Below are 23,618 nucleotides of genomic sequence, written 5' to 3'. Positions count from 1 at the left end.
ACCCTGTTGCTCGGAGTGGCTTTAATGAAACAACTATTTAAAGCAGCTGTGTCCTTTTTTCAGACTTGGGTGCAGAAAATGGGTGGTAAGAAAGAGGGGAGGGAGATGGAGAGAAAGAGAGAAAAAGATGGCTTTAATGAACCCTTTAAAGCAGCTGTGTCCTATTTTTCAGACTTGAGTGCAGAAAATGGGTGGAAAGAAAGAGGGGGAGGGAGGGAGGCTTTCATGAACTCGCAGTTGTGTCTTTTCAGATGGGTGCAGAAAATGGGTGGGAAGAGAAAGAGGGGGAGATGGAAAAAGAGAAACAGAGGCTTTAATGAACCTATTGTTTAAAGCAGCTGTGTCCTTTTTTCAGACTTGGGTGCAAAAATGGGTGGGAAGAGAGTCTAAGGAGAAGGGAGGCATAAAAATCGAATAAAGAGGGGGAAACAGCAAATCACACAACACGTCAAGAAGGATGTAAACAGTTTTTTATTAAGACACCATTTGTGTGTGGTACATTATATAAAACTCCACGGATGCCGTATTAAGAAAAAAGCCTTCTCAAAAAAGATTTGGCGACGGAAGAATTGCATGGATGGAGAGAAAGAAGCTTTTTATTCTTTTTTTCCCTTTCTCTTTCCCTATCCTATCCTTTCGCCATCAGCTTTATTTGAATTAACGGGAAGAACATCCAACGAGGAACACCGCCGAAATCGTAAAAAATAAAAAAAAATGAGACGTGTTGCGAGACTTGTCCCAAACCTGTTGTAAAACGACAACAAAGCTCGCGCTCCGCCTGTACAGCGAAGAACGGATTGGGCATTCCAAGCCACAGTTGCAAAAAAATCCCGACCATGAGAAGCCAAGATCTATATGAGAGGTCATCAAACTCGACAACTTTTAAGACATGTGGATTTCAACTCCAGCTGGCTGGAGAATTCCGGGAGTTAAAATCCACAAGTCTTAAAAGTTGCCGAGTTTGATGACCTCTGATCTATACCAAGGGGCATTCTACAGGTAGAGATACACCTGGCGGGGCTACTGATTGGTGGCCCATTTCATGCTTTCACCTGCTTCCCTGAAAAAAATTGTCCAACACAATAGCCTCGTTGCGACAATGGATTGCTAGCCGAGCGCCACCCCTCCGGTGGCAAATCCGTGGCCAGATTTTAGTGTCATCAAAATGAATCTCTTCCTTCCCACTGCACTCAGAAAGGGATGGGGGGGGGGGGGGAACTGACCAGGAAGTAATACTGTTTGGAAGCTTCCACCTTTGGCTATCGGGGTGGTTTCACCACCACATTCGGGGAAAACCATTTGCTAGTAAATTCACAATTAGTGTTCTAGGAAGTTTTTGCGGGCGAGAAGAAGCAATTATTTTGTTTTGCAAAAACTCAGCTTTCGGGAGAGAAGAGATCCAGACGAGCGCGGTCGAAATGAACCCCACAAATCCTCAACAAAACAGGCACTGAACAGGGGGCAAAGTTTAAGGGAAAAAAAGGACCGTCAAAATATTTCTTGAGAATACTTTTTCGGGGGGGAAATGAGACGGCATCATTTCCAAAATTCAAAGCATGGAGCGGAGGGATAAGAGGGCAGATTTGACTTCTCCAGGGTGAGAAGCTTCAGGTCAGGGTCTGGAAGGGGGGTATCTCTTTGTCTTCCCAACTCCCCACCCGAAGCGACGTGGACGGCAGAAAGCACAGAAGGGCGGTGTGTTTTAATTTTCAGGAGCCTTCCTATTCTGCACTCGTTCTTAGGAGTAATGTTTTGGCCTGCGAGTTAGGCAAACTTGCTTTCCAAATTTTTATTTTTATTTTTAAAAAGGCACTTCAAAAATGCAGAATTACTCCGGGCGTCCTTAAAATCGGCCAGCCGTCCCACTGCCCCTTCTAAAGATTGAACTTTTCAACATTGCCAGATGGTGGTCAGGGAGGAAGGAAGGCAGGTTGGCTACTTCAACCTGGGACAGAGTCCAATTTCGGCCTCGCCTCTTCAACACGTCTCTCCCGAGCCTGGGACAGGCACCAAGCAGAGATCAGCCCAGCTTGAATATTATTATTCACAGAGGTAAAATCCCTGAACGGCCTCTCCAGGCTGCAAATGATGCAATTGGAGGGACGGCTGGGGAAACTGAGGCATGGGCAGCGAAGGAGAGGCGCCTTCAAATTGGGGAGCCCGGAGACAGAAAAGCTAAACGGGAGCCCCCCCAAATTCTCTCGTCGGTTTCTTTGACAAAATGAAAAACGGATTTGGGGGGGGGGTGTCTTTGTAGATCCCACCTGCCTCTCGGCCACGTCTTGTTCTCTGGCTTTCTTTGTGGCTAAAATAAAAATAAAAATCCCGACCCTTTTTTTTTTAATTGGGGGACAAGGCCGCTCCCCCCCCCAATGGGCTTTTGGGAGATGCGTTTCTTCATTTCACACGCAACCAAAATAAAAATACAAAAATAAAAACCGAACTTGTTAAAGACAATAAAAGAACATGCAAATCAATTTTTTCTTTAAAAAAAAAAAAACCTTTGGATTTTCAAACCCAAACGTGACGTTTCAAGAATATTGACCTCCCACCTTGGAGGTGGGTGGACAGGGGGGGGGGGGGGTGAAAGGGAAAGCGAGGGGAGGGGCTGGTTCTCCTCTCGGCGCCCCCACCCGTCCTGGGCTGAAACTTGAGTCTTGATAAGTGAGACTTTTCTTGTGTTAATCCTAAAAAGAAACAACCCCGGGAATGCCAACACTCCCCCTCCGACCTCTTCCTTTTTAAAAAAAATAAAAAATAAAAATAAAAAAATAACAGGGAGATTCCTGGTTCAGAATTCGTCGTGCCGTACTAAGGCCTCCCCGAAATCCGTGGCTTGGCTGCCCACAAACAGGTCGTACTTCTCCACGATTTCTTCTCGCGTGAGCTTGCCGTCCTGTGGGAAGGAAAAGAAGGCGAAGGTGAAAAACAACCGAGGCAAGACCCTCATGGCATTACCTACTCGGGTCACGAAACGTCTGCGGAAGAAACGAGCAGCTTCGAAGAACGCCGAGGGCCTCTTCTACAAACCCCTGCTGCCTTTTAGCACTGAGGAGGTTCCCTAGTTGGGTGATGAAATGTCTCCAGTGTTCCTCCCCTTTCGCTCCTTCTCCTTCTCTCCCTCCTCTTCTCCATCCTTCATTCCGATTGCTCACAGTCGCTCATGCCCTCATCACCTCGAGGTTCGACTACTGCAACACTCTCTACATGGGGCTACCTTTGAAAAGTGTTCAGAAACTTCAGATCGTGCAGAATGCGGCCACGAGAGCCATCGTGGGGCTTCCTAGATTTGCCCACGTTTCTGCAACACTCCGTGGCCTGCACTGGATGCCGATAGGTTTCCGGTCACAATTCAAAGTGTTGGTTATGACCTATAAAGTCCTTCATGGCATTGGACCAGAATACCTCCGGAACCGCCTTCTGCCGCACGAATCCCAGCGGCCGATAAGGTCCCACAGAGTTGGCCTTCTCCGGGTCCCATCGACCAAACAATGTCGTTTGGCGGGCCCCAGGGGAAGAGCCTTCTCTGTGGCGGCCCCGGCCCTCTGGAATCAACTCCCCCCAGAGATTAGAACGGCCCCCACCCTCCTTGTCTTTCACAAGTTACTCAAGACCCCACCTATATCGCCAGGCATGGCGGAACTAGGACATCTCCCCCAGGCTCTCTTATATTTTATGTTTTGGTATGTATGGGTTGTATGGTTTTTAAATTGTTGGAGTTTTTAATATAATTTTATTATTAGATTTGTTCCATTATTATACTGTTTTTATTATTGTTGTGAGCCGCCCCGAGTCTTCGGAGAAGGGCTGCATACAAATCTAATAAATTGAATTGAATTGAATTCCTCCCTTTCATTCCTTCTCCTCTTCATCTTTCATTCCTTACCTTCATTCCTTTTCCTTCTCTTCTCCATCCTTCATTCCTCCCTTTCATTCCCTTTCCTTCTCTTATATCCCTTCTCTATACCTAGGTATGCCCGTATTACTCCAACTTTACGCGCGCTGTCTCCGAGGCCAATTCAAGGTGTTGGTTACCACCTTTAAAGCCCTAAATAGCTCAGGGCCGGACTATTGATGGGACCGCCTCCTGCCTCACACCTCCCTGCGGCCAGTTAGTTCCCCTGGGCCTCGCTTGGAGGAGGAAGAACGGGGAGGGGGGGGTCTTTTCTGGGGTCTCAGCTGAGCAGGAGAGAGAGAAGAAACCCGGGCCAGAGACGAGAGGCAGGTGCCCGGAGGAAGAAGCCCTCTCACCTTGTCCTTATCTGACTCGTAAACCAGGTGCCGCGCTTCGGCCTCGGCGTGGTCGTAATCGGAAGGCAGGATCCAGTCTTTGGTCTCTTCCTTGTCCATCTTCCCATCGCGGTTCTTGTCCCGGAACTCCACAAACTGCTCCCGTTCCGTTTTGACCCACTCGGGCTCCTCCGTGTTGCCGTCGTGGCTGTACATATCGCCTGCGGAAGGAACGCCGGAAGGCTCAGCATTATTAGTAGCAGTAGCAGTAGCGTTATTATTAGTGTTGTTTGTTGTTGTTGTTGTTGTTGTTGTTGTTGTTGTTGTTGTTATTATTATTATTATTATTATTATTATTATTATTATTATTAAGATTTGCTGCCCTTCTCCGAAGACTCACCTATGTATTCATCCAAATTAATGAAGCCGTCTCCGTTCTTATCGATATCTTCCATGGTTTCCTGTAGGGGGAAAAAAATCAGAGGCAGTGTTATTCATTTTGTTTGCCACTTTGGTGGTTTTATATATATATAGATCTATCCTAGTCTCCCTTAATTTTCAAATTCAGCTTAAACATGTGACATATATATATATATATATATATATATATATATATATATATATATATATATAACTTTTATAGTTATATAGTTATATATTATATATAATATAATATTATATATATATATTATATATCTATTTCGCCCTTATTATATATAATATAATATAGTAATATAATATAATATAGTAATATAATATAATATAATGTAATAAATACAATAGTTTATTGTATTGTATGTTATTGTATTGTATTGTATTGTATTGTAATTGTATTGTATTGTATTAATATAATATTATTATATTATATTATATTATATTATATTATATTATATTATATTATATTATATTATATTATATTATATTATATTATATTATATTATATTATATTATATTATATTATATTATATTATATTATATTATATTATATTATATTATATTATATTATATATTATATATTATATTACTATATTATATTATATATAATAAGGGCGAAATAGATCTATCCTAGTCTTCCTTAATTTTCAAATTCAGCAAAAACACGTGACATATATACAATAATCCCTCGCTACTTCACGGTTCATCTTTTGCAGATTCACTACTTGATGGATTTTCAAAGGGGGCTTAAATCCATTAAAAAATTTAAATCTATTAAAAATGCATAAAATTCTTCTACAGTACTGCTGTACTCTATTAAAGAAACTGGTAGGACATCCCATGTAGTTCCAGCTGAGAAACATTATAGAATGACTGTTTCATGCAAAGGGTGGGTTTAAAAGTCCAAATACTCCTTAAATACATAAAAAATATATTTCCTCTACTTCACGGAAATTCGTTTTTCACAGGTCGTCTTGGAACGCATCCCCAGCAAAAAACATACATACATACATATATACATAGCTGAAGGGATTGGATACTGTAGCCTAGAGGTTAATTCTCTGCCTTACAAGGCAAAGGTTGCAAGTTCAAGTCCCAGGGAGGGTATGGCTAACTGATGAGGCCAAAATAAGGCCGAAATAGATCTATCCTAGTCTTCCTTAATTTTCAAATTCAGCAAAAACATGTGATTCATATATATAAAATTATATGTGTGTATGTGCATGTATATATATAAATTTCTAAATCCTACACGGGAAGAAACTCGAATATACCAAGACCGTCATACCTGTACCCGTGAAAATCTACGAAAACAAATATATAATATAATATATAACTATAAAAGTGGCAAATATATATAGATTGCGGGATCACAATCTCCCTCTTCCTGCTTGTTATACCTCTAGGTATGCAGCCAAGCATTCGACTTGCTTTCCCCACCGCCTGACCGCACTGTTCACCCATAGAGCCGGGGTGGCGCAGCAGGTAGAGTGCTGTACTGCAGGCCACTGAAGCTGACTGTAGATCTGAAGGTCAGCGGTTCAAATCTCATCACTGGCTCAAGGTTGACTCAGCCTTCCATCCTTCCGAGGTGGGTCAAATGAGGACCCGGATTGTGGGGGCAATAGCCTAGCTCTGTTAAAAAGTGCTGTTGCTAACACGTTGTAAGCCGCCCTGAGTCTAAGGAGAAGGGCGGCATAAAAATTGAATAAATAAATAAATTTTGAGACTGTCAGAAATCACTACCCCGAAATCCTTCTCTTCTGAAGTTTTTGCTGGCACAGAACTGCCAATACAATACTCAGATTGAGGATTCCTTTTCCCCGAGTGCATTATTTCACATTTGGAAACATTAAACTGCAGTTTCCATTGCTTTGACTATTTATCTAGTAAAGCTAAATCATGCCAGATTACAAACGCCTCCAGGAATATCAATCCTAGTCACCCATTTGGAGACCGTCAGAAATCAGGCCCACCCACCTGCACGACGATGTCCTTCATGTAGTCATATTCTTCCGGGTGCAAGAAAGCGGTGAATTCCTCCTTGGTGGCCACCATGTCTCCGTCCTGGTCGGCCATTTTGAAGCGCCTTTCATCCCGCACCATCATCTGCTTGTAATTGAAGCCGTCGTCGGGATCTGGATCATCTGCAGCAGCAAGAGGTGGGTTGTTTACCGAAGAGGCAACTACAGGCCACCGTTCGACCGTATTTATTTATTATTTATTTATTGAATTTGTATGCCGTCCCTCTCTGTGGACTCGAGGCAGCTCACAACATGTCAACAATAAAACAGCGTACAAAATACAGTTGGATTCAATTAATATAGTCAATTTCAAATATTTATAAAAGCTAAATATCAAAATCATTCATTCAATACAAACCATAAGTATATTAAGCATTCAGTGGCCAGAGGCTGGGATCTAATTTATTTATTTATTTATTTATTTATTTATTTATTGGATTTGTATGCAGCCACTCTCCATAGACTCGGGGCGGCTAACAACAGTAATAAAAACAGCATATAACAATCCAATATTAAAACAGTTAAAAACCCTTATTATAAAACCAAACATACATACAGACATACCATGCATAAAATTGTAAAGGCCTAGGGGGAAAGAGTATCTCAATTCCCCCATGCCTGGCGGCAGAGGTGGGTTTTAAGCAGCTTACGAAAGGCAAGGAGGGTGGGGGCAATTCTGATCTCTGGGGGGAGTTGGTTCCAGAGGGCCGGGGCTGCCACAGAGAAGGCTCTTCCCCTGGGTCCCACCAAGCGACATTGTTTAGTTGGCAGAACCCTGAGAAGGCCAACTCTGTGGGACCTAACCAGTTGCTGGGATTCATATGGCAGAAGGCGGTTTCGTAGATATTCTGGCCAGGTGCCATGAAGGGCTTTGTAGGTCATAACCAACACTTTGAATTATGACCAGAAACTGATTGGCAACCAATGCAGACTGCGGAGTGTTGGTGTTGGATGGGCATTTTTGGGAAAGTCCATGATTGCTCTCGCAGCTGCATTCTGCACGACCTGAAGTTTCCGAACACTTTTCAAAGGTAGCCCCATGTAGAGAGCGTTACAGTAGTCGAACCTCGAGGTGATGAGGGCATGAGTGACTGTGAGTAATGACTCCCGGTCCAGGTAGGGCCACAACTGGTGCACCAGGCGAACCTGGGCAAACGCCCCCCTCGCCACAGCCGAAAGATGTTTCTCTAATGTGAGCTGTGGATCGACGAGGACGCCCAAGTTGCAGACCCTCTCTGAGGGGGTCAGTGATTCCTCTCCCAGGGTAATGGACGGACAGATGGAATTGTCCTTGGGAGGCATAACCCACAGCCACTCCGTCTTGTCTGGGTTGATTTTGAGTCTGTTGACACCCATCCAGCCTCCAGGCACTAGCACATCACATCACATCACCCCCAAGCCTGGTGGCATAAATAAACTGACCTCAGATTGGGCCCCCTTGTTCTTGGGTTCACTTTCCCATTGATAACACTTCCCTCCTGGGACACCCAGACGGACCCGTCTCATCCTCTTCAAAGCCCGCGACCCCGAGCCGGCCGTGGGCCACTCACAGCCCTTCCCAACAAGGCTGCCACACGCGCGCGCACCTGCCCCTTACCCAGGTAAGTCCCATAGGTGACATTCATGTACTCCTCCCAGGAGATGGAGCCATCTTGGTTCAAGTCATACTCCTGCCACTGGCGCGCTACGTTCTCAGAGACGTACTTCTTCTGCGCCTTCTTAATCCAGTCCTTCAGCTCCCCCTCGGTCACAAACCCATCCTTATCCGTGTCTATTTTGCTCACAATGGCGCTACAAGACAAAAGTGGGGAGGGGGGGCAGCAAGGTTGAGCCTCGGGGGGAGCCGAGCGGACCTACCGAAGACGTAGCCGTAGGTGGCGTTCTTATACTCCTCCCACGAAACCAGGCCGTCCCCGTTCAGGTCGTGGCCCTTCCACTGGCGCTCCACGTCCTCGAAAATCCAGCGCTTTTGGGCAAACTTAATCCAGGCCTTCAGCTCCTCCACCGTGACAAGCCCGTCCCGGTCGCCGTCTATTTTACTTACAATTTTTCTGTATGGGGGGGAGGCAGAAAAAGCGTTAAGGGGAGGAGGAGGAGGCAGGCACTCAGGAAGGGGGAGAGAGAGAGAGGAGGGAGGGAGAAAAGGAGGGACAGAGAGAAGGAGGGAGGGGGAGAGAGGGAGGGAGAGAGAGGGAGGGAGAGAGGAGGGAGGGAGAGAGAAAAGGAGGGAGGGAGAGAGGAGGGAGGGAGGGAGAAAAGGAGGGAGGGAGAGAGAGGAGGACAGAGGGAGAAAGAGAAGGAGGGAGGAAGAGAGAGAGGAGGGAGAAGAGAGAGGGGGAGAGAGAGAAGAAAGGAGGGAGGGAGAGAGAGAAGGAGGGAGGGGGAGAGAGAAAAAGAGAAAAAGAAAGAGAGAGAAAAGAGAGGAGAGAGAGAGAGATGGAGGAGGGAGGGCGGAAAGGACCAGAAGACCAGACCCCCAAATGTCCAGTTTGTTATGGCCCAGGAGAGTAATATCTCTTCATCTCAACAGCTTTAAGATGGATTGGACTGCAATTCCCATAATCCCCTAAATCTGCTTTGAAGGGTGGTCTTTAATTCCTACAATTCTTCAGTTTGGTTTAAGGTGAGTGGACTTCAGTTCCCACAATTCCTCCGTCTGGTTTGAGGGGTGGGCTTCAGTTCCCAGAATTCTTCAGTCCGGTTTAAAGGGAGTGGACATCAATTCCCAGAATTCTTCATCTATCGATCATCTCTCCCAATCTATAGCTCTAAAGTGAGCATTACATAAGGGTTATTAGGGTTTTTAATTAATTATTTTTAATTGTTTTTAATTAGTTTTTTTTCTTGCTGGAAGCCGCCAAGAGTCCTTCAAGAGTTGGGCAGCATATAATTAAGAAGAATAAAATAATATAAATAAATAAATAAATATCCATCAATCTATCCATTGTCGTTCAACCCAAAACTAGAAACTTCGATCCAGAGAGAATTCCCTTCTCAAAACAGCCCCGGGTGATAAAAAAATTGAAAAAGCTGATGTAAGAGCAGACTCCAAAGCCCATGAGTCTGTCTCTCCACCCTGCCAATCTCTGGAGCAGGAGAAGCGTCCACGTTAAGAGCCAAATATAACCACAGCTGTCACTCCTCTTTCGAGTTGACACTTGCACAGGGAGAAGGTTGGGGTGGGGAAGAGATTCTCAGCCAAAGGTTGGATCTGTTCCGGGCCTCTCATGAGCTGACGCCGTACAAGCAGGGAGATTAAGCGCATTGTATTAATGGACATTAATTAATGTCCATTAATATTAATTAATAGTATATTAATTAATATACTGGCATACCAAGCCCCTCCTTAAGTGTGCCCAGATAAAGAAGAAAACAGCTCCCTTATTTAATCCATCAATCAGAATAAAGCTAGTTAAAAGACTAAAGATTTGTAGGCTCCGGGAAAACTATTATTATTAATAATAATAATAATAATAATAATAATAACAACAACAACAACAACAACAACACACCAGACATTGTGATTGTGGAGAAAAAGAAAGTATGGATCATCGACATCGCAATCCCAGGAGACAGCAGAATTGAGGAGAAGCAGCTAGAGAAATTAGTGAAATACGAAGATCTAAAAATCGAGCTGCAACGACTCTGGCATAAGCCCGTGAAAGTGGTCCCAGTGGTCCTTGGCACGCTGGGCGCAGGGCCAAAGGATCTCAGTGGACATTTGAAAACCATCGGAATTGACAAAATCTCCATCTGTCAATTGCAAAAGGCCGCTTTACTGGGATCGGCAGACATAATTCACCACTACATCACGCAGTCCTAGGTGCTTGGGAAGCGCCCGACTGGTGATGAAATACGAAATCCAGCATAGTGATCTCGTTTGCTGTGTTGTACTGACATAATTATAATAATGATAATGATAATGATAATGATAATAATAATAATAATAATTTATTAGATTTGTATGCCACCCCTCTCCGAAGACTCAGAGAAAAATAAAATAAAAGTATAATACAAGGATAAGGTAAATATTAATTTCAAAGTGCATACTAATAGTTAAAGGATGATGGTATGCAATATAAAAAGGGAAGGGACAACAAGAGAATCTAATTTCATTAGCAATATATTATTGCTAATGGGGTTTTTAAAATTTGCTATTTAGATTGACTTCTTATTATTGCTGTTGCATTGTATTGTACTTTTATTATTATTATTATTATTATTTATTGGATTTGTATGCCGCCCCTCTCCGCAGACTCGGGGCGGCTAACAACAATGGTAAAAAAACAGCATGTAATAATCCAATTAATAATAACAATTAAAAACCCTTATAGTAAAACCAAACATACACACAAACATACCATGCATAACTTGTAATGGCCTAGGGGGAAAGGATAACTTAACTCCCCCATGCTTGGCGATAAAGGTGGGTCTTGAGTAATTTGCGAAAGACAAGGAGGGTGGGGGCCGTTCTAATCTCGGGGGGAGTTGATTTCAGAGGGCCGGGGCCGCCACATAGAAGGCTCTTCCCCTGGGGCCCGCCAAATGACATTAAGATAGTTAAGATAGGGGTGTCGATACGAGTATAAAAGAGATTGGTTAAGAAATGTGAGATTAATGTTTGTCTTTGAGATCTTTGCAAGGTATATGCATTGATACTTTATTTATTTATTTATTTATTTGTTTGTTTGTTTGTTTATTGGATTTGTATGCATTTGGAGTGGAGGGAAAAAATTAAAAATCACTGCCCTATTCCGTTTCAGACAAAGGATTGGTTGTCCAGTCGCTTCTTAAAAACCTCCAGTAATGTTCACAACTTCTGGTGGCAAGGCGTTCCACTGGTTAATTGTCGACGCTGCTAGGAGGTTTCTCCTCAATTCCAGATGGCTTTTCTCCTTGGTTAGTTTCCATCTGTTGATTTTCGCCCTGCCCCTCAAATACTGGAAGACTGCTATCATGTTACCCCTAAATTCTTCTTTTTCTCTAGGGTGGCCACTTACTTGCATGTCAGCAAAATTAAAATATGAGCTATCCAACCATGGTTCCCGTTATTTCTTGTAACCATCTATGAAGGTTTTTCCAAGTTTCTTTTAGTTTCGGGACACGTCCACCATGCATGAAAGAAGGTGCCTTTTTCCTTTTTACACTTCCAGGAGATCTGATTACAATTTGGATATATTTTAGCCCATCTATTTGTGGCCAGGTGCCACTGATAACTACTCTTGCTAGGTATTACTAGGAAAATATACCCCCCAAATATTAAATATTTACTGCTACATATTGTGACGGCAGCTAGAATCACCTATGCACAAAAATGGAAGGACTCAAAAGTACAGTACCTGGAGATAAAGAGACAATTCTTAAAAATTGGATTGTGCAGAAATGGGCCGGTTAACCATGGAATTGAACGACAAAAAAGATTCGGACTGTTATTCTACCTCGACCACATGGTATAAATGGATGCAAAAGAGGAAAGAAAACTCACAATGAAAAATGGCTCCCTATACAAGACTATATGTACGGATATACAAACGTATAATACAGTGATACCTTGTCTTACAAACTTAATTGGTTCTGGGACGAGGTTCTTAATGTGAAAAGTTTGTAAGACGAAACAATGTTTCCCATAGGAATCAATGGAAAAGTGATTAATGCGTGCAAGCCCAAAATTCACCCCTTTTGCCAGCCGAAGCGACCGTTTCTGTGCTGCTGGGATTCCCCTGAGGCTCCCCTCCATGGGAAACCCCACCTCCGGACTTCTGTGTTTTTGCGATGCTGCAGGAGAATCCCAGCAGGGGAATCCCAGCATCGCAAAAACGAGTGCTTTGCTGGCAACGGAAGTCCAGAGGTGGGGTTTCCCAGCGAAGGGAGCATCAATGAAATCGCAGCATCGCAAAAACACCGAAGTCCTCGAAACCCCACCTCCGGACCTCTGTGTTTTTGCGATGCTGTGATATCACTGACGCTCCCCTCGTTGGGAAACCCCACCTCTGGACTTCCGTTGCCAGCGAAGCACCCGTTTTTGTGCTGCTGGGATTCCCCTGCTGGGATTCCCCTGCAGCATCACAAAAACAGAGGTCCGGAGGTGGTGTTCCCCATGGAGGGGAGCCTCAGGGGAATTCCATCAGCGCAAAAACGGGTGCTTCGCTGGCAACGGAAGTCCGGAGGTGGGGCATCCCAGCGGCGGCAGTGGGTTTGTAAGGTGAAAATAGTTTGTAAGAAGAGGCAAAAAAAATCTTAAACCCTGGGTTTGTATCTCGAAAAGTTTGTATGACGAGGCGTTTGTAAGACGAGGTACCACTGTATATAGATAAGAACGCTAAAATGCGGACGTCAAACAACTTGAAAATATTTAATTTATGTGTGTATAATGTATGTTCATATGTTGTCTTTTTTTTAATATATGTATTTAATAAAAATTATTTTTTTTTAAAAAAAGATGAGCTATCCAGGTTTCCAAGAAACTGAGACCGTGGCTATGCAAACCGGTACTAACTGAAGAGGAAAAAACCAAGTTTAAATCCAGAGGGTTAAACAGAAGCAGAATTAATTTTTTTTATTCATTTAATTCGACTTCTATGCCACCCAATTCCCATTGGGAATTAAGAATCCAGATTTTTTTAAAAAAACAGCAAGGAAAATAAATGAGCTGGAAAGAATCAAATGTTTTGGAGAATGCATTCTGTCAAAAGCCATGAGTGACACTTAATTTGCTCATGGGTGGGCAATCCCAGAAAGTCCTTGGCTTTACGACCACAATTGAGCCCTAAAAGTTTCTTTTCTCTAAGCGAAGACAGCTGTTAAGTGAAGTCTGCTCCACTTTACGACCTTGTTTGCCACAGTTGTGAGGTAAAAAAATTCCTGTGCTTGTTAGTTAGCATAAAAATCGTGAGGTAAAAATCCCTGCATATGTTACAATTAGCATAAAAATCATGAGGTAAAATTCCCTGCGCTTGTTACAATTAGCATAAAAATAGTGAGGTAAAAATCCCTGTGCTTGTTACATTTAGCATAAAAATTGTGAGGTAAAAATCCCTGTGTTTGCTCAGTTAGTTAGCAACACTGTCATCATTAAGTGAATCGGGCTCTTTCCCCACTAACTTCACTTGTCAGAAGGTCGCAAAAGTGGATCACACGACCCTGGGACGTTGTAACCGCCATATGTATCAGACGCCAAGCAGCCGAACTTTGGTCATGCGACTGTGGGTGATACTGCAAGTCGTAAGTGAGGAAAAACGGTCGTAAGTCACTTTTTCCATTGCTGTTGCATCTTCCGTCGCTAAATAAATGGTCATAAGTCGAGAACTACTTGGGTTTTTAAAATAAATAAATAAACTGCCTTCTAGGGGAGAAAAAGTGGAACTTAATTTTGGAAACCATAGACTAAAAAGCAGGGGTCCCCAAACTTGGCAACTTTAAGACTTGTGGACTTCAACTCCCAGAATTGCTCACCAGCCATGGATGATAGAGTTGGAAGAGGCCAGAAACGTCATCTAAGTTAGGAATTGCGCTATGCTGACTGGAGAATTCTGGGAGTTGAAGTCCACAAGTCTTAAAGTTGCCAAGTTTGAAGACCTCTGGACTAAACCATGGAGAAGCTGCCATTCCAGGGCTAGTTTCAATTCAGTTTAAGGTTCTCTTATCTTACCCTAATCTCTCTTTGCTCTCCTCTGGGGTCAGCTGGTCGAATGTCTTGGCTTCGTCAACCCCCAAGAAGGCGTCATGATCGTAATCAAAGTTCTGTCCGTCATCGTGGACCTTGTCGCTCAACTGAGGATCATGGTGGACGCGGTCCTTCTTCTCGGTGGGCTTGCTTTGAACGCAGAGGGCCCACAGGGCCAAGTAGCCGACCACTTGTTGAACAGCCAACACCATGGTGAGGTCCTGGTAAAAGATTCAAGCAGAGGACACGCAGAGAGTTATAAATATGGGGACATCTGTGGGGAGTCACGAATGGTGTGGCTCAAGGAGCTGGTGGACCACTGAAGACCAGACCTGAAGGTCAGTTGGCAATATTGAAACCTGGAAGAACCAGGACGGACCAAAGAAAACATCTTTAGGTTGGAGCGGGTGACCTGGACCACTTTTAAGACTTATGGACTTCAACTCCCAGAATCCCCCAGCCAGCACAGTTGAAGTCCGCGTGTCTTAAAAGTCACCAAAATTGGATCCACTGGGTCAATCCTGACCTGACCATCTTGACAGCTCCAATGTAGAGGGGATCCAATCTTATTTATTTAATTTGACTTCTATGCCGCCCAATCCCGAAGGACTCACAACAATATAAAAATTACAATAACAATGACAAATGACAATCTTGGCAACTTTTAAGAACTGTGGACTTCAACTCCCAGAATTCCTTGGCTGAGGAATTCTGGGACCTGAAGTCCACAAGTCTTAGAGTGGCCAAGGCTGGATATACATTAAACCTCGTCTTACGAACTTAATTGGTTCCGGAAATAGGTTCGTAAGGCGAAAAGTTCGTAAGATGAAACATCGTTTCCCATAGGAAACAATGTAAAAGCGATTAATGCATGCAAAAAGAAAAACAATCGCAAAATGGCGCTCCGCTGGGCGGCGGCGCCCGGCTGTCACCTTTTAATTCATATTTTTGAAAAACCGTGGTATAGACATTTCGCGAAGTTCGAACCCGCAAAAATCGAGGGAACACTGTATTCCACAAAACCCTTTGACTTTGGGACAGGACCACCACAGGTGATAGAAAGTGCCAATCTCTTTATTGCATTTCCAACAATTTGCGCTCAGTTTCGGGTACATTTTAGCCAGTCTTGAATGGGGAAGATACCATCTATAAAATAATTTGTAGTAGCTTTCTCTATATGCTGCAGATATTGTAATTTTACAGTTAGTGTTCCAGGATTTTTCCCAGTCGGCTAGGTGAATATTGGGTCCAACATTTTTGGCCCATGCAATCATGGGACCTTTTACTATTTCTTCCATCTTGTCAGATTTTTAAAAATGTTGGTATATCTTTGTAATTATTTTATCATCCGGTCCTGCGTGTAACTTTCTTACACACACGACGCAACTGTTGTAAATATGAGACAGCTGTGAAACATCCAATGTAAATCAAACCACCGTGGGAGGCTTGAAAAGGGCGTTAAGTGTGCAAAACTTCGGATCCGCCTGCTACTGCACGAATCCCAGCGACCGATAAGGTCCCACAGAGTTGGCCTTCTCCGGGTCCCATCGACTAAACAATGTCGTTTGGCGGGCTCCAGGGGAAAAGCCTTCTCTGTGGCGGCCCCGGCCCTCTGGAACCAACTCCCCCCGGAGATTAGAACTGCCCCCACCCTCCTTGTCTTTCGTAAACTACTCAAGACTCACTTATGCCGCCAGGCATGGGGGAGTTGAGACACCTTTCCCCCAGGCTTTTTTTATACTTTGTTTTATGTTTCGTATGAATGTGCTGTTTGGTTTTTTAAATAATGATAGGGTTTTATATGTTTTTTAATATTAGATTTGTTCCATTACTATTGTTTTTTATTACTGTTGTGAGCCGCCCCAAGTCTTCGGAGAGGGGCGGCATACAAATCTAATAAATAATAATAATAATAATAAATAATAATAATAAAATGAACCTGTCACTTTTTTTCCCGGTGTGTTGTAACACCGGTCACTAAGCGAAGTGTCGTAAGTCGAGGACCTTCTGTGCTATCCCAGGGCTTAAATGCATTTCACCCATTCCTGACCATGCAGGTCGCATTTCCAGCCTACAGATCTATTTATAACTTCTCGGATCCTTCCAGATCCCTGCATGGATCTCTTTGCAAAGAAGCCAACTTATATTTCACCACCTTTTCGGGACAAGGCGCACAAACGTGCGCGCGCACACACACAATCACACAGCCAAAAGAACCTTGGATAAATTCCAACTGGTGACTTCAAAATGTCAGGAAATCTTTCCGAGGCAATGAGGACCGGTGGATTGGTGTCCTTCCAACGCTGTGCTATTTTCGGGACCACAAATTCAACCACACCACTGACGTAGGTTAAGAGCAGCTTGTCCCTGGAATGGCACCGGGTTCCAGTTTAAAGGATCCTACAGCAAAATCACCGGATATATTGGTCTCTGTGAGTTTAACACGGGAGGTCCTCGACCAACGACCACAACGGAGCCCAGAATTTAAGGGCTGTCAACCTGCCTTCCATTGAGGACCTGTAGACTGCACAAGTCAAAAAGAAGGCGGTGAAAATATCTACTGACCCCTCGCATCCTGGACACAAACTGTTTCAACTCCTACCCTCAAAACGTAGTTTGAGAATACCTGACTTGAGAGATATAGAGCTTAGCAAAAGAGGAAGGCATGCATCTAGATAGAACTATTCATAAGCAAAGCAAATACCGCAGGCAGAAATTCATTCTACAGAGCCCTGCACGCCAAGACAACTAGACGCAAGAACAGGTTTTTTCCCCAAATGCTAAACAAATAATTCCCTCCACACTGTCAAACTATTTACTAAGGCTGCACTACTATTACTAGTAGCTTTTTCTCATCATTCCTATCACCCATCTCCTCCCACTTATGACTGGATGACTGTCACTTGTTGCTTATATCCTTAAGATTTTTATTAATATTGTTTGTTTCCTGACTGCTTATTTCATCCCTATGACCATCATTAAGTGTTTTTCATCTTATGATTTTTGACAAATGTATATTTTCCTTTAGGTACACTGAGAGCATCTACACCAAAGACAAATTCCTTGTGTGTCCAATCACACTTGGCCCAGAAAGAATTCTATTCTATTAAGCTACTCTTTTCAGAGCTGTTGTAACGTCAAACAGTCATTAAACGAATTGTCGTAAGTCAAGAACTACCCATATAGACACCCACCTCGTTACCTATGGAGTGAGAAGGGCGGCATGCAAATTAATAATAGTAATAATAATAATAATAACAACAACAACAACAACAGATGTGGCACAGATGATCCAGTGGAACTTGTGCCGGAACTACCATTTTCCAGTGGCAAAGAACTGGTGGGATCATAAGCCCGAAAAAGTGGTCGAAAATGAGCAAGCAAAACTACTATGGGACTTCAGACTGACCGAATTGTGAAGCATAACACACCAGACATTGTGATTGTGGAGGAAAAGAATGGATCATCGACATCGCAATCCCAGGAGACAGCAGAATTGAGGAGAAGCAGCTAGAGAAATTAGTGAAATACGAAGATCTAAAAATCGAGCTGCAACGACTCTGGCATAAGCCCGTGAAAGTGGTCCCAGTGGTTCTTGGCACGCTGGGCGCAGGGCCAAAGGATCTCAGCGGACATTTGAAAACCATCGGAATTGACAAAATCTCCATCTGTCAATTGCAAAAGGCCGCTTTACTGGGATGGGCAAACATAATTCGCTGCTGCATCACGCAGTTCTAGGTGCTTGGGAAGCGCCCCACTGGTGATGAAATACGAAATCCAGCATAGTGATCTCGTTTGCTGTGTTGTACTGACATAACAATAATATAACAACTCTGCGCAGGAACCCAGAGAAATTGAAAATGTAAAAAGCAACAGAAAAAAACTACAACAAAGGGCATGAAAAGTAATAAAATACAAAATATTTTACATATTTATAAAATAATTTTAATAGTAAAATATAAAATATTAAAACATAAAATGAAATAATAAAAATATAAAATAAAACAGAATATAAAATATAACATAAGATAAATAAAATATAAAATAAAAATAAAACAATAAATACATAAATAATATTAAAAATATAACCAGCGGGGAGAGCCCCATTGTCATAAAAGTGCATTTTACTCAGCAAACTTTCCAGCAAGGAGACTGGTGGTTTTAAACACAATTGGACTTATATCACTGGAATCCAGTCACTGCCTGGAATTCCCTGGAATGAATCCACCATGAAGCCTGGCAGTCGATCCCTGGACCTGGCAATCAAGTTTTGTTCATTCATTAACAAGAGACACAAACTGGGAACGGACGAGATAAGGGATTCATTTTACTTCCTCAAGAGGTGGCAAAGGATGACAGGCAGCTGAAAATTCACTCCATACGTCCGGATATACAAGCAGTCCTTGTTTAGTGACCATTCACATAGCACTGGAGGGGAAAGTGACCTATGGCTGGTTCTCACACTTAACGACTGTTGCAGCAGCCGCTGATGGACACACGATTTAAAATTCAGATGTTTTCGCAATTGACTCATGTTTATGACCGTCGCATGTGGAGTCATGCCATCTCCTTTGGCGACCTTCCGACCAACAAAATCAAGGGGGCAATTAATGACCATGTCGCTAACAGCTCCTGGGATTCACTTTAACAGCTGCGGGGAGAAAGCTCATAAAATCTTGCAAAGCTCACGTAGCAGCTGTTTTGTTAAGCAAAGACAAGATTAGGCCCAATCCTGGTCAAAAGTCGAGGACTATCTGCATAGAAGAGCTACAGTGGGACCTCTACCTAAGAATGCCTCTACTTATGAACTTTTCTAGATAAGAACCGGGTGTTCAATATTTTTTTTGCCTCTTCTCAAGAACCATTTTCTACTTACAAACCTAAGTCTACGAAACTGCAACCGGAAAAGATGGGGAGAAGCCTCTGTGGGGCCTCTCTAGGAATCTCCCAGGAGGGAACAGGGCCGGAAAAGGAGGGGGAAAGCTTCCGTGGAGCCTCTCTAGGAATCTCCTGGGAGGATACAGGGCTGGAAAAGGCGGGGAGAAGCCTCTGTTGGGGTTCTCTAGGAATTTTCCGGGAGGGAACAGGGCCGGAAAAGGCGGGGAGAAGCTTCCCTGGGGCCTCTCTAGGAATCTCCTGGGAGGAAACAGGGCCGGAAAAGGTGGGGAGAAATTTCCGTGGGACCTCTCTAGGAATCTCCTGGGAGGAAACAGGGCCGGAAAAGGCAGGGAGAAGCCTCTGTGGGGCCTCTCTAGGAATCTCCTGGGAGGAAACAGGGTGGGAAAAGGTGGGAAGAAGCCTCCGTGGGGCCTCTCTTGGAATCTCCTGGGAGGAAACAGGGAGGGAAAAGGTGGGAAGAAGCCTCCATGGGGTCTCTCTAGGAATCTCCTGGGAGGAAACAGGGCCTCCACCCTCCCTGTGGTTTCCCCAATTGCACGCATTATTTTCTTTTACGTTGATTCCTATGGGAAAAATTGCTTCTTCTTACAAACTTTTCTACTTAAGAACCAGGTCACGGAACGAATGAAGTTTCTTTTTCGAGGCGAGACTTACTAGGCTGGGAAGGTGGAACCAGGTGAGTCCAGCTAGGGAAAGGCCTCTACCTGGTGAGTATAGACCAGGGGTAGGCAAAGTTGGCTCTTCTATGACTTGTGGACTTCAACTCAATTATTCCTGAGCCAATCATGCTAGCTGAGGAATTCTGGGAGTTGAAGTCCACATGTCACAGAAGAGCCAACTTTGCCTACCCCTGGTATAGCCCAACCGTCTCCAACCTTGGCCACTTTAAGACTTATGGACTTCAACTCCCAGCACTCCTCACGTGGCAAAGCTGGCTGAGGAATTCTGGGAGTTGAAGTCCACAAAGTTTTAAAGTTGCCAAGGTTTGGAGACTCCTGGTCTCGACCTGCGAGAGATCAAAGCCTCAACTGGCGTACAACAAAGATCTCCAAACTTGGCCATTTTAAAGCTTGTAGACTTCAGTTCCCAGAATTCCCTCAGCCAGATTAGGGAATTCTGGGAGTTGAAGTCCACAAGCTTTAAAGGGACCAAGTTTGGAGATCCCACCTGACCTACACAAATACATCTTTGTAAAAGACAAGCTCTGCACCCAGAACAATTGGGCCCAAGCTGGTTCTGGCTGTCCCGGAGGGTGGGGGGGAGGGAATCTGTGTGTTGCCCCCTTCTAAGCAGGCATTGGAGCAACACCCCCCCCCCAAAAAAAAATCCAACTTCCTCCTGGTGCAAAGGGAGGCCCACTCCCAAAGGGGTCAGAAATCAGGGGTCCCCAAACTTTAAGACTTGTGGACTTCAACTCCCAGAATTCTTCCTTTCTTTCTCCTCCCCCCTTTTTTTCTCTCTCTCTCTCTCTTCCTTTCTTCTTCCCTCCTTTTCTTTCTTTCTCTTTCTCTCTCTTTCTTCTCCCCTCCATCCCTCCCCCTTCCTTACTTCTTCCCTCCTTTTCTTTCTTTCTCTTTCTTTTTCTCTTTCTCTCTTCCTCCTCCTCTCCCTTTCTCCCTTCTTTCTTCCCTCTTTCTTCCTCCTCCCTTCTTTCTCTTTCTTCCCTCTTTCTCCTTCCTTCCTCTTTCCCCTCCATTCCTCCCTCCCTTCCCTTCCCTGCCTGCCCTCCCCACTGTGCCTGGGGAATTCTGGGCGTCGTAGTCCCCAAGTGTGAAAGTTGCCAAGTTTGAAGCCCTGTGTGTCCCATCTTTGCGGCTCAACAGCTGAGACCTTCCCAGTGGACCCCCCCCCCCCCCAGGCTCTCCTGGGAGTCCAGGGGTCAGCAAGTTTTTCCTCCTCCCTTCCCAGCGTGTTCCACCAGGGAGACCTCCCCCCTCTAGCTGCTAGACTGAGCACCCAAAGGAGACCCCCCTCTCTCTTCAGGACCCCCCTCCCCGACCTGGAGCGGACCCAAAGGAGAACCCCCAAAAGGTGGGTGAGGGGCGCGTCCTCCTTTTGACCCCCACCCCTCCGCGCCTCCTGAACTGGCTCCTTCCTCCTGGGCTCCCCTGGGCCTCCTTTTCCGTCCAAAAACAGGGGGGGGACCCCCGCTGGGGACGATGGGGCCGGGAGATCCCTTTGGGCAGCTGGAAGCCGGCCAGGGGGGGTGAGTTGGCCGGAGGGAGGGAGGGAGGCCTTTGCCCGAGCCACCTTGTCCGGCCTGGAAGGGGAGGAAAATCGGGAGGTGGGGGGGACTATAAAGCCCATGGGGCTCGGCCAGGCGCGGCTGGGGAGCATGGGAGGTGTAGTCCACCCCCTGGCCCTCCACGCCGAGCGAGCGACTCCCTCCCAGCCTAAAAGAAGCCGAAGCCCACACACACACATATCCAGCGCCCCCTCTCCCCGACCGTCCGACCGTCCGACCGTCCTCGCTTACCGTCCGCGGCAACGACGGAGAGAAGCAGCGGCGGCAAAACCTCGCCGGGCGGGGGAAGAAACAGACGACAGAGAAAGGGGAGGAGCCGCGCAGGCGCGCAACGCCCACGTGACGGAGGCCCAGGCCGGGGACGGCGAGCGGGAACGTCGGCAAAGCCTCTCCCATTGGCTGCCGGGGGGAGAACGGTCCCGCCCCTCCCCGGAGCAGGCTATAAAAGGGGCGCTCGGCGGCCACGGCCCCGCAGTTGCCGCCGTGGCAGCGGCGAGGGCGGAGTGGAGGCGGGTGTTTCTGTGGGGGTGTCGCAATCGTTATCTGTCATGCCGGTGTCATTCATCGTTGTGTAGTCCAGTGTTTCCCGACCTTGGCCACTTGAAGAGATTTGGACTTCAACTCCCAGAATTCCCCAGCCAGCGAATGCTGATTTCCAGATGTCTTCAAGGGGCCACGGTTGGGAAACACTGGTGTAGTCATGCTGTCAGAGTAGCACGAACAAACACGTGTTAGGGAAGGAGCGTTGTGAAGATCCCCTAGTCCAGCCCCTGCTGTGATATGTGGAGACAGAGAAAAGAGAGGCAGGAGGGAGAGAAAGAGAGAGAAAAGGGAGAGGGAGGAGGGAGAGAGAAAAAGAGAGGGAGAGAAAGGAGAGAAGAGAGGGAGAGAGAGAAGAAACAGAAAAGAGAGGGGGAGAAAGAAGAGAAAAAAGGAGAGAAAAGGGAGGGAAAGAAAGGAAAGAAAGAAGGGAGAGAGAGAGAGAGTCAGGAAGAGGGGGAGAAAGAATGGGAAAGAAGAGAGAACAAAGAAGGAGAGGGAGAAGAAAAAGAGAAGAGAGAGAAAAGGGGGGAGAGTGAAGAGAGAGAAAAGAGAAGGGGAGAGGGAGGAGGGAGAGAGAAAAAGAGGAAGAGAAAGGAGAGAAAAGAGGAGAGAAGGAGAGGAAGGGGAAGGAGAGAAAGAAAAGGGAGGGAAAGAAAGAAGAGAGGGAGAGATTAGAGGGGGAGAAAGAATGGGAAAGAAGGGGGAGAGAGAAAAGTGGGGAGAGGGAGAGAACAAAGAAGGAGAGGGAGAAGAAAAAGAGAAGAGAGAGAAAAGGCGGGAGAGTGAGGAGAGGGGGAGAGAAAAGAGGGAGAAACAAAAAGAGAAGAGGGAAAGAGAAAGAAAAGGGGGAGAGAGGGAGAGAATGAAGAGAGGGAGAAAGGGAGAGAAGAGAGTGTAACAGAATGTGTGTGCGTGTACATTGGATCACTGCACTCTTGGCTCTGCAACACCCTTATTATGCACACCCTTACTGAACAGTTTGACAATAGTCAGGGAATGAGTTGTTTAGCAGAGTGATGGCATCTGGGGGGAAAAACCATCCTTGTTTCCAGTTGTTCTGGTGTGCCGTGCTTTGTAGCGCCCTTTTGTGGGTAGAAGCTGAAATAATAATTATTATTATTATTTATTAGATTTGTATGCCAACCCTCTCCCGAGACTCGGAGCGGCTGATATCCAGGATGCGAAGGGTCTGTAGATATTTCCCCAGAGATGTCAGTGATTTAATGGTTTTATGTTCCTCTTTCTCCGTTCAAATGTTTTCTCAGAAACCGAGTTCCCTCGGATCTTGGATTCTTCCGCAATTTCCACTTGGAGTGTAATGTGGGACATTCACCAACCTGTGGCTTTTTAATTTCATTCTCAGCCACTTAGCTATCACCGATTCTTTCCTTCCTGACATATATTTTAGCCCGTTCGGTCATAACGAAACCTGAAACTTTCCCTTTTATGCACATATTCAACCACTTTATAGGTTCAGAGAAAGCTTCCCTTCACTTCCCCTTTCATGCCCCCAAATACCGGAGTTCTCTTTCTTGCTAATTGCTAATTACAGGGGGTGGACAAAACAATGGAAACACTT

General features: G+C 45.1%; 1 protein-coding gene across 2 annotated transcripts; it reads right to left on the bottom strand.

Annotated features, from left to right (window-relative positions):
• Positions 1-453: 453 nt before the first annotated feature.
• Positions 454-21,833, bottom strand: CALU (calumenin). Of its 2 annotated transcripts, none has more exons than XM_070754508.1 (7): positions 21,728-21,833; positions 14,338-14,573; positions 8,287-8,480; positions 6,646-6,812; positions 4,631-4,691; positions 4,252-4,451; positions 454-2,896 (listed from the first exon to the last, which is right to left on the bottom strand). In XM_070754508.1, the coding sequence occupies exons 2-7, from the start codon at positions 14,562-14,564 to the stop codon at positions 2,792-2,794; spliced, it is 954 nt and encodes a 317-aa protein (XP_070610609.1). In that variant the 5' UTR covers positions 14,565-14,573; positions 21,728-21,833; the 3' UTR covers positions 454-2,791. The 2 variants fall into 2 exon arrangements, with proteins under 2 accessions (XP_070610609.1, XP_070610608.1); XM_070754507.1 differs by lacking the exon at positions 8,287-8,480 and adding an exon at positions 8,547-8,740 and having other exon boundaries at positions 21,728-21,809.
• Between the last annotated feature and the right edge of the window lie 1,785 nt (positions 21,834-23,618).

Source organism: Erythrolamprus reginae, chromosome 6 (genome assembly GCF_031021105.1).
Source record: "Erythrolamprus reginae isolate rEryReg1 chromosome 6, rEryReg1.hap1, whole genome shotgun sequence".
In the NCBI taxonomy this organism is placed as follows: domain Eukaryota; kingdom Metazoa; phylum Chordata; class Lepidosauria; order Squamata; family Dipsadidae; genus Erythrolamprus; species Erythrolamprus reginae.
This window is presented reverse-complemented; position numbering and strand designations above follow the sequence as displayed.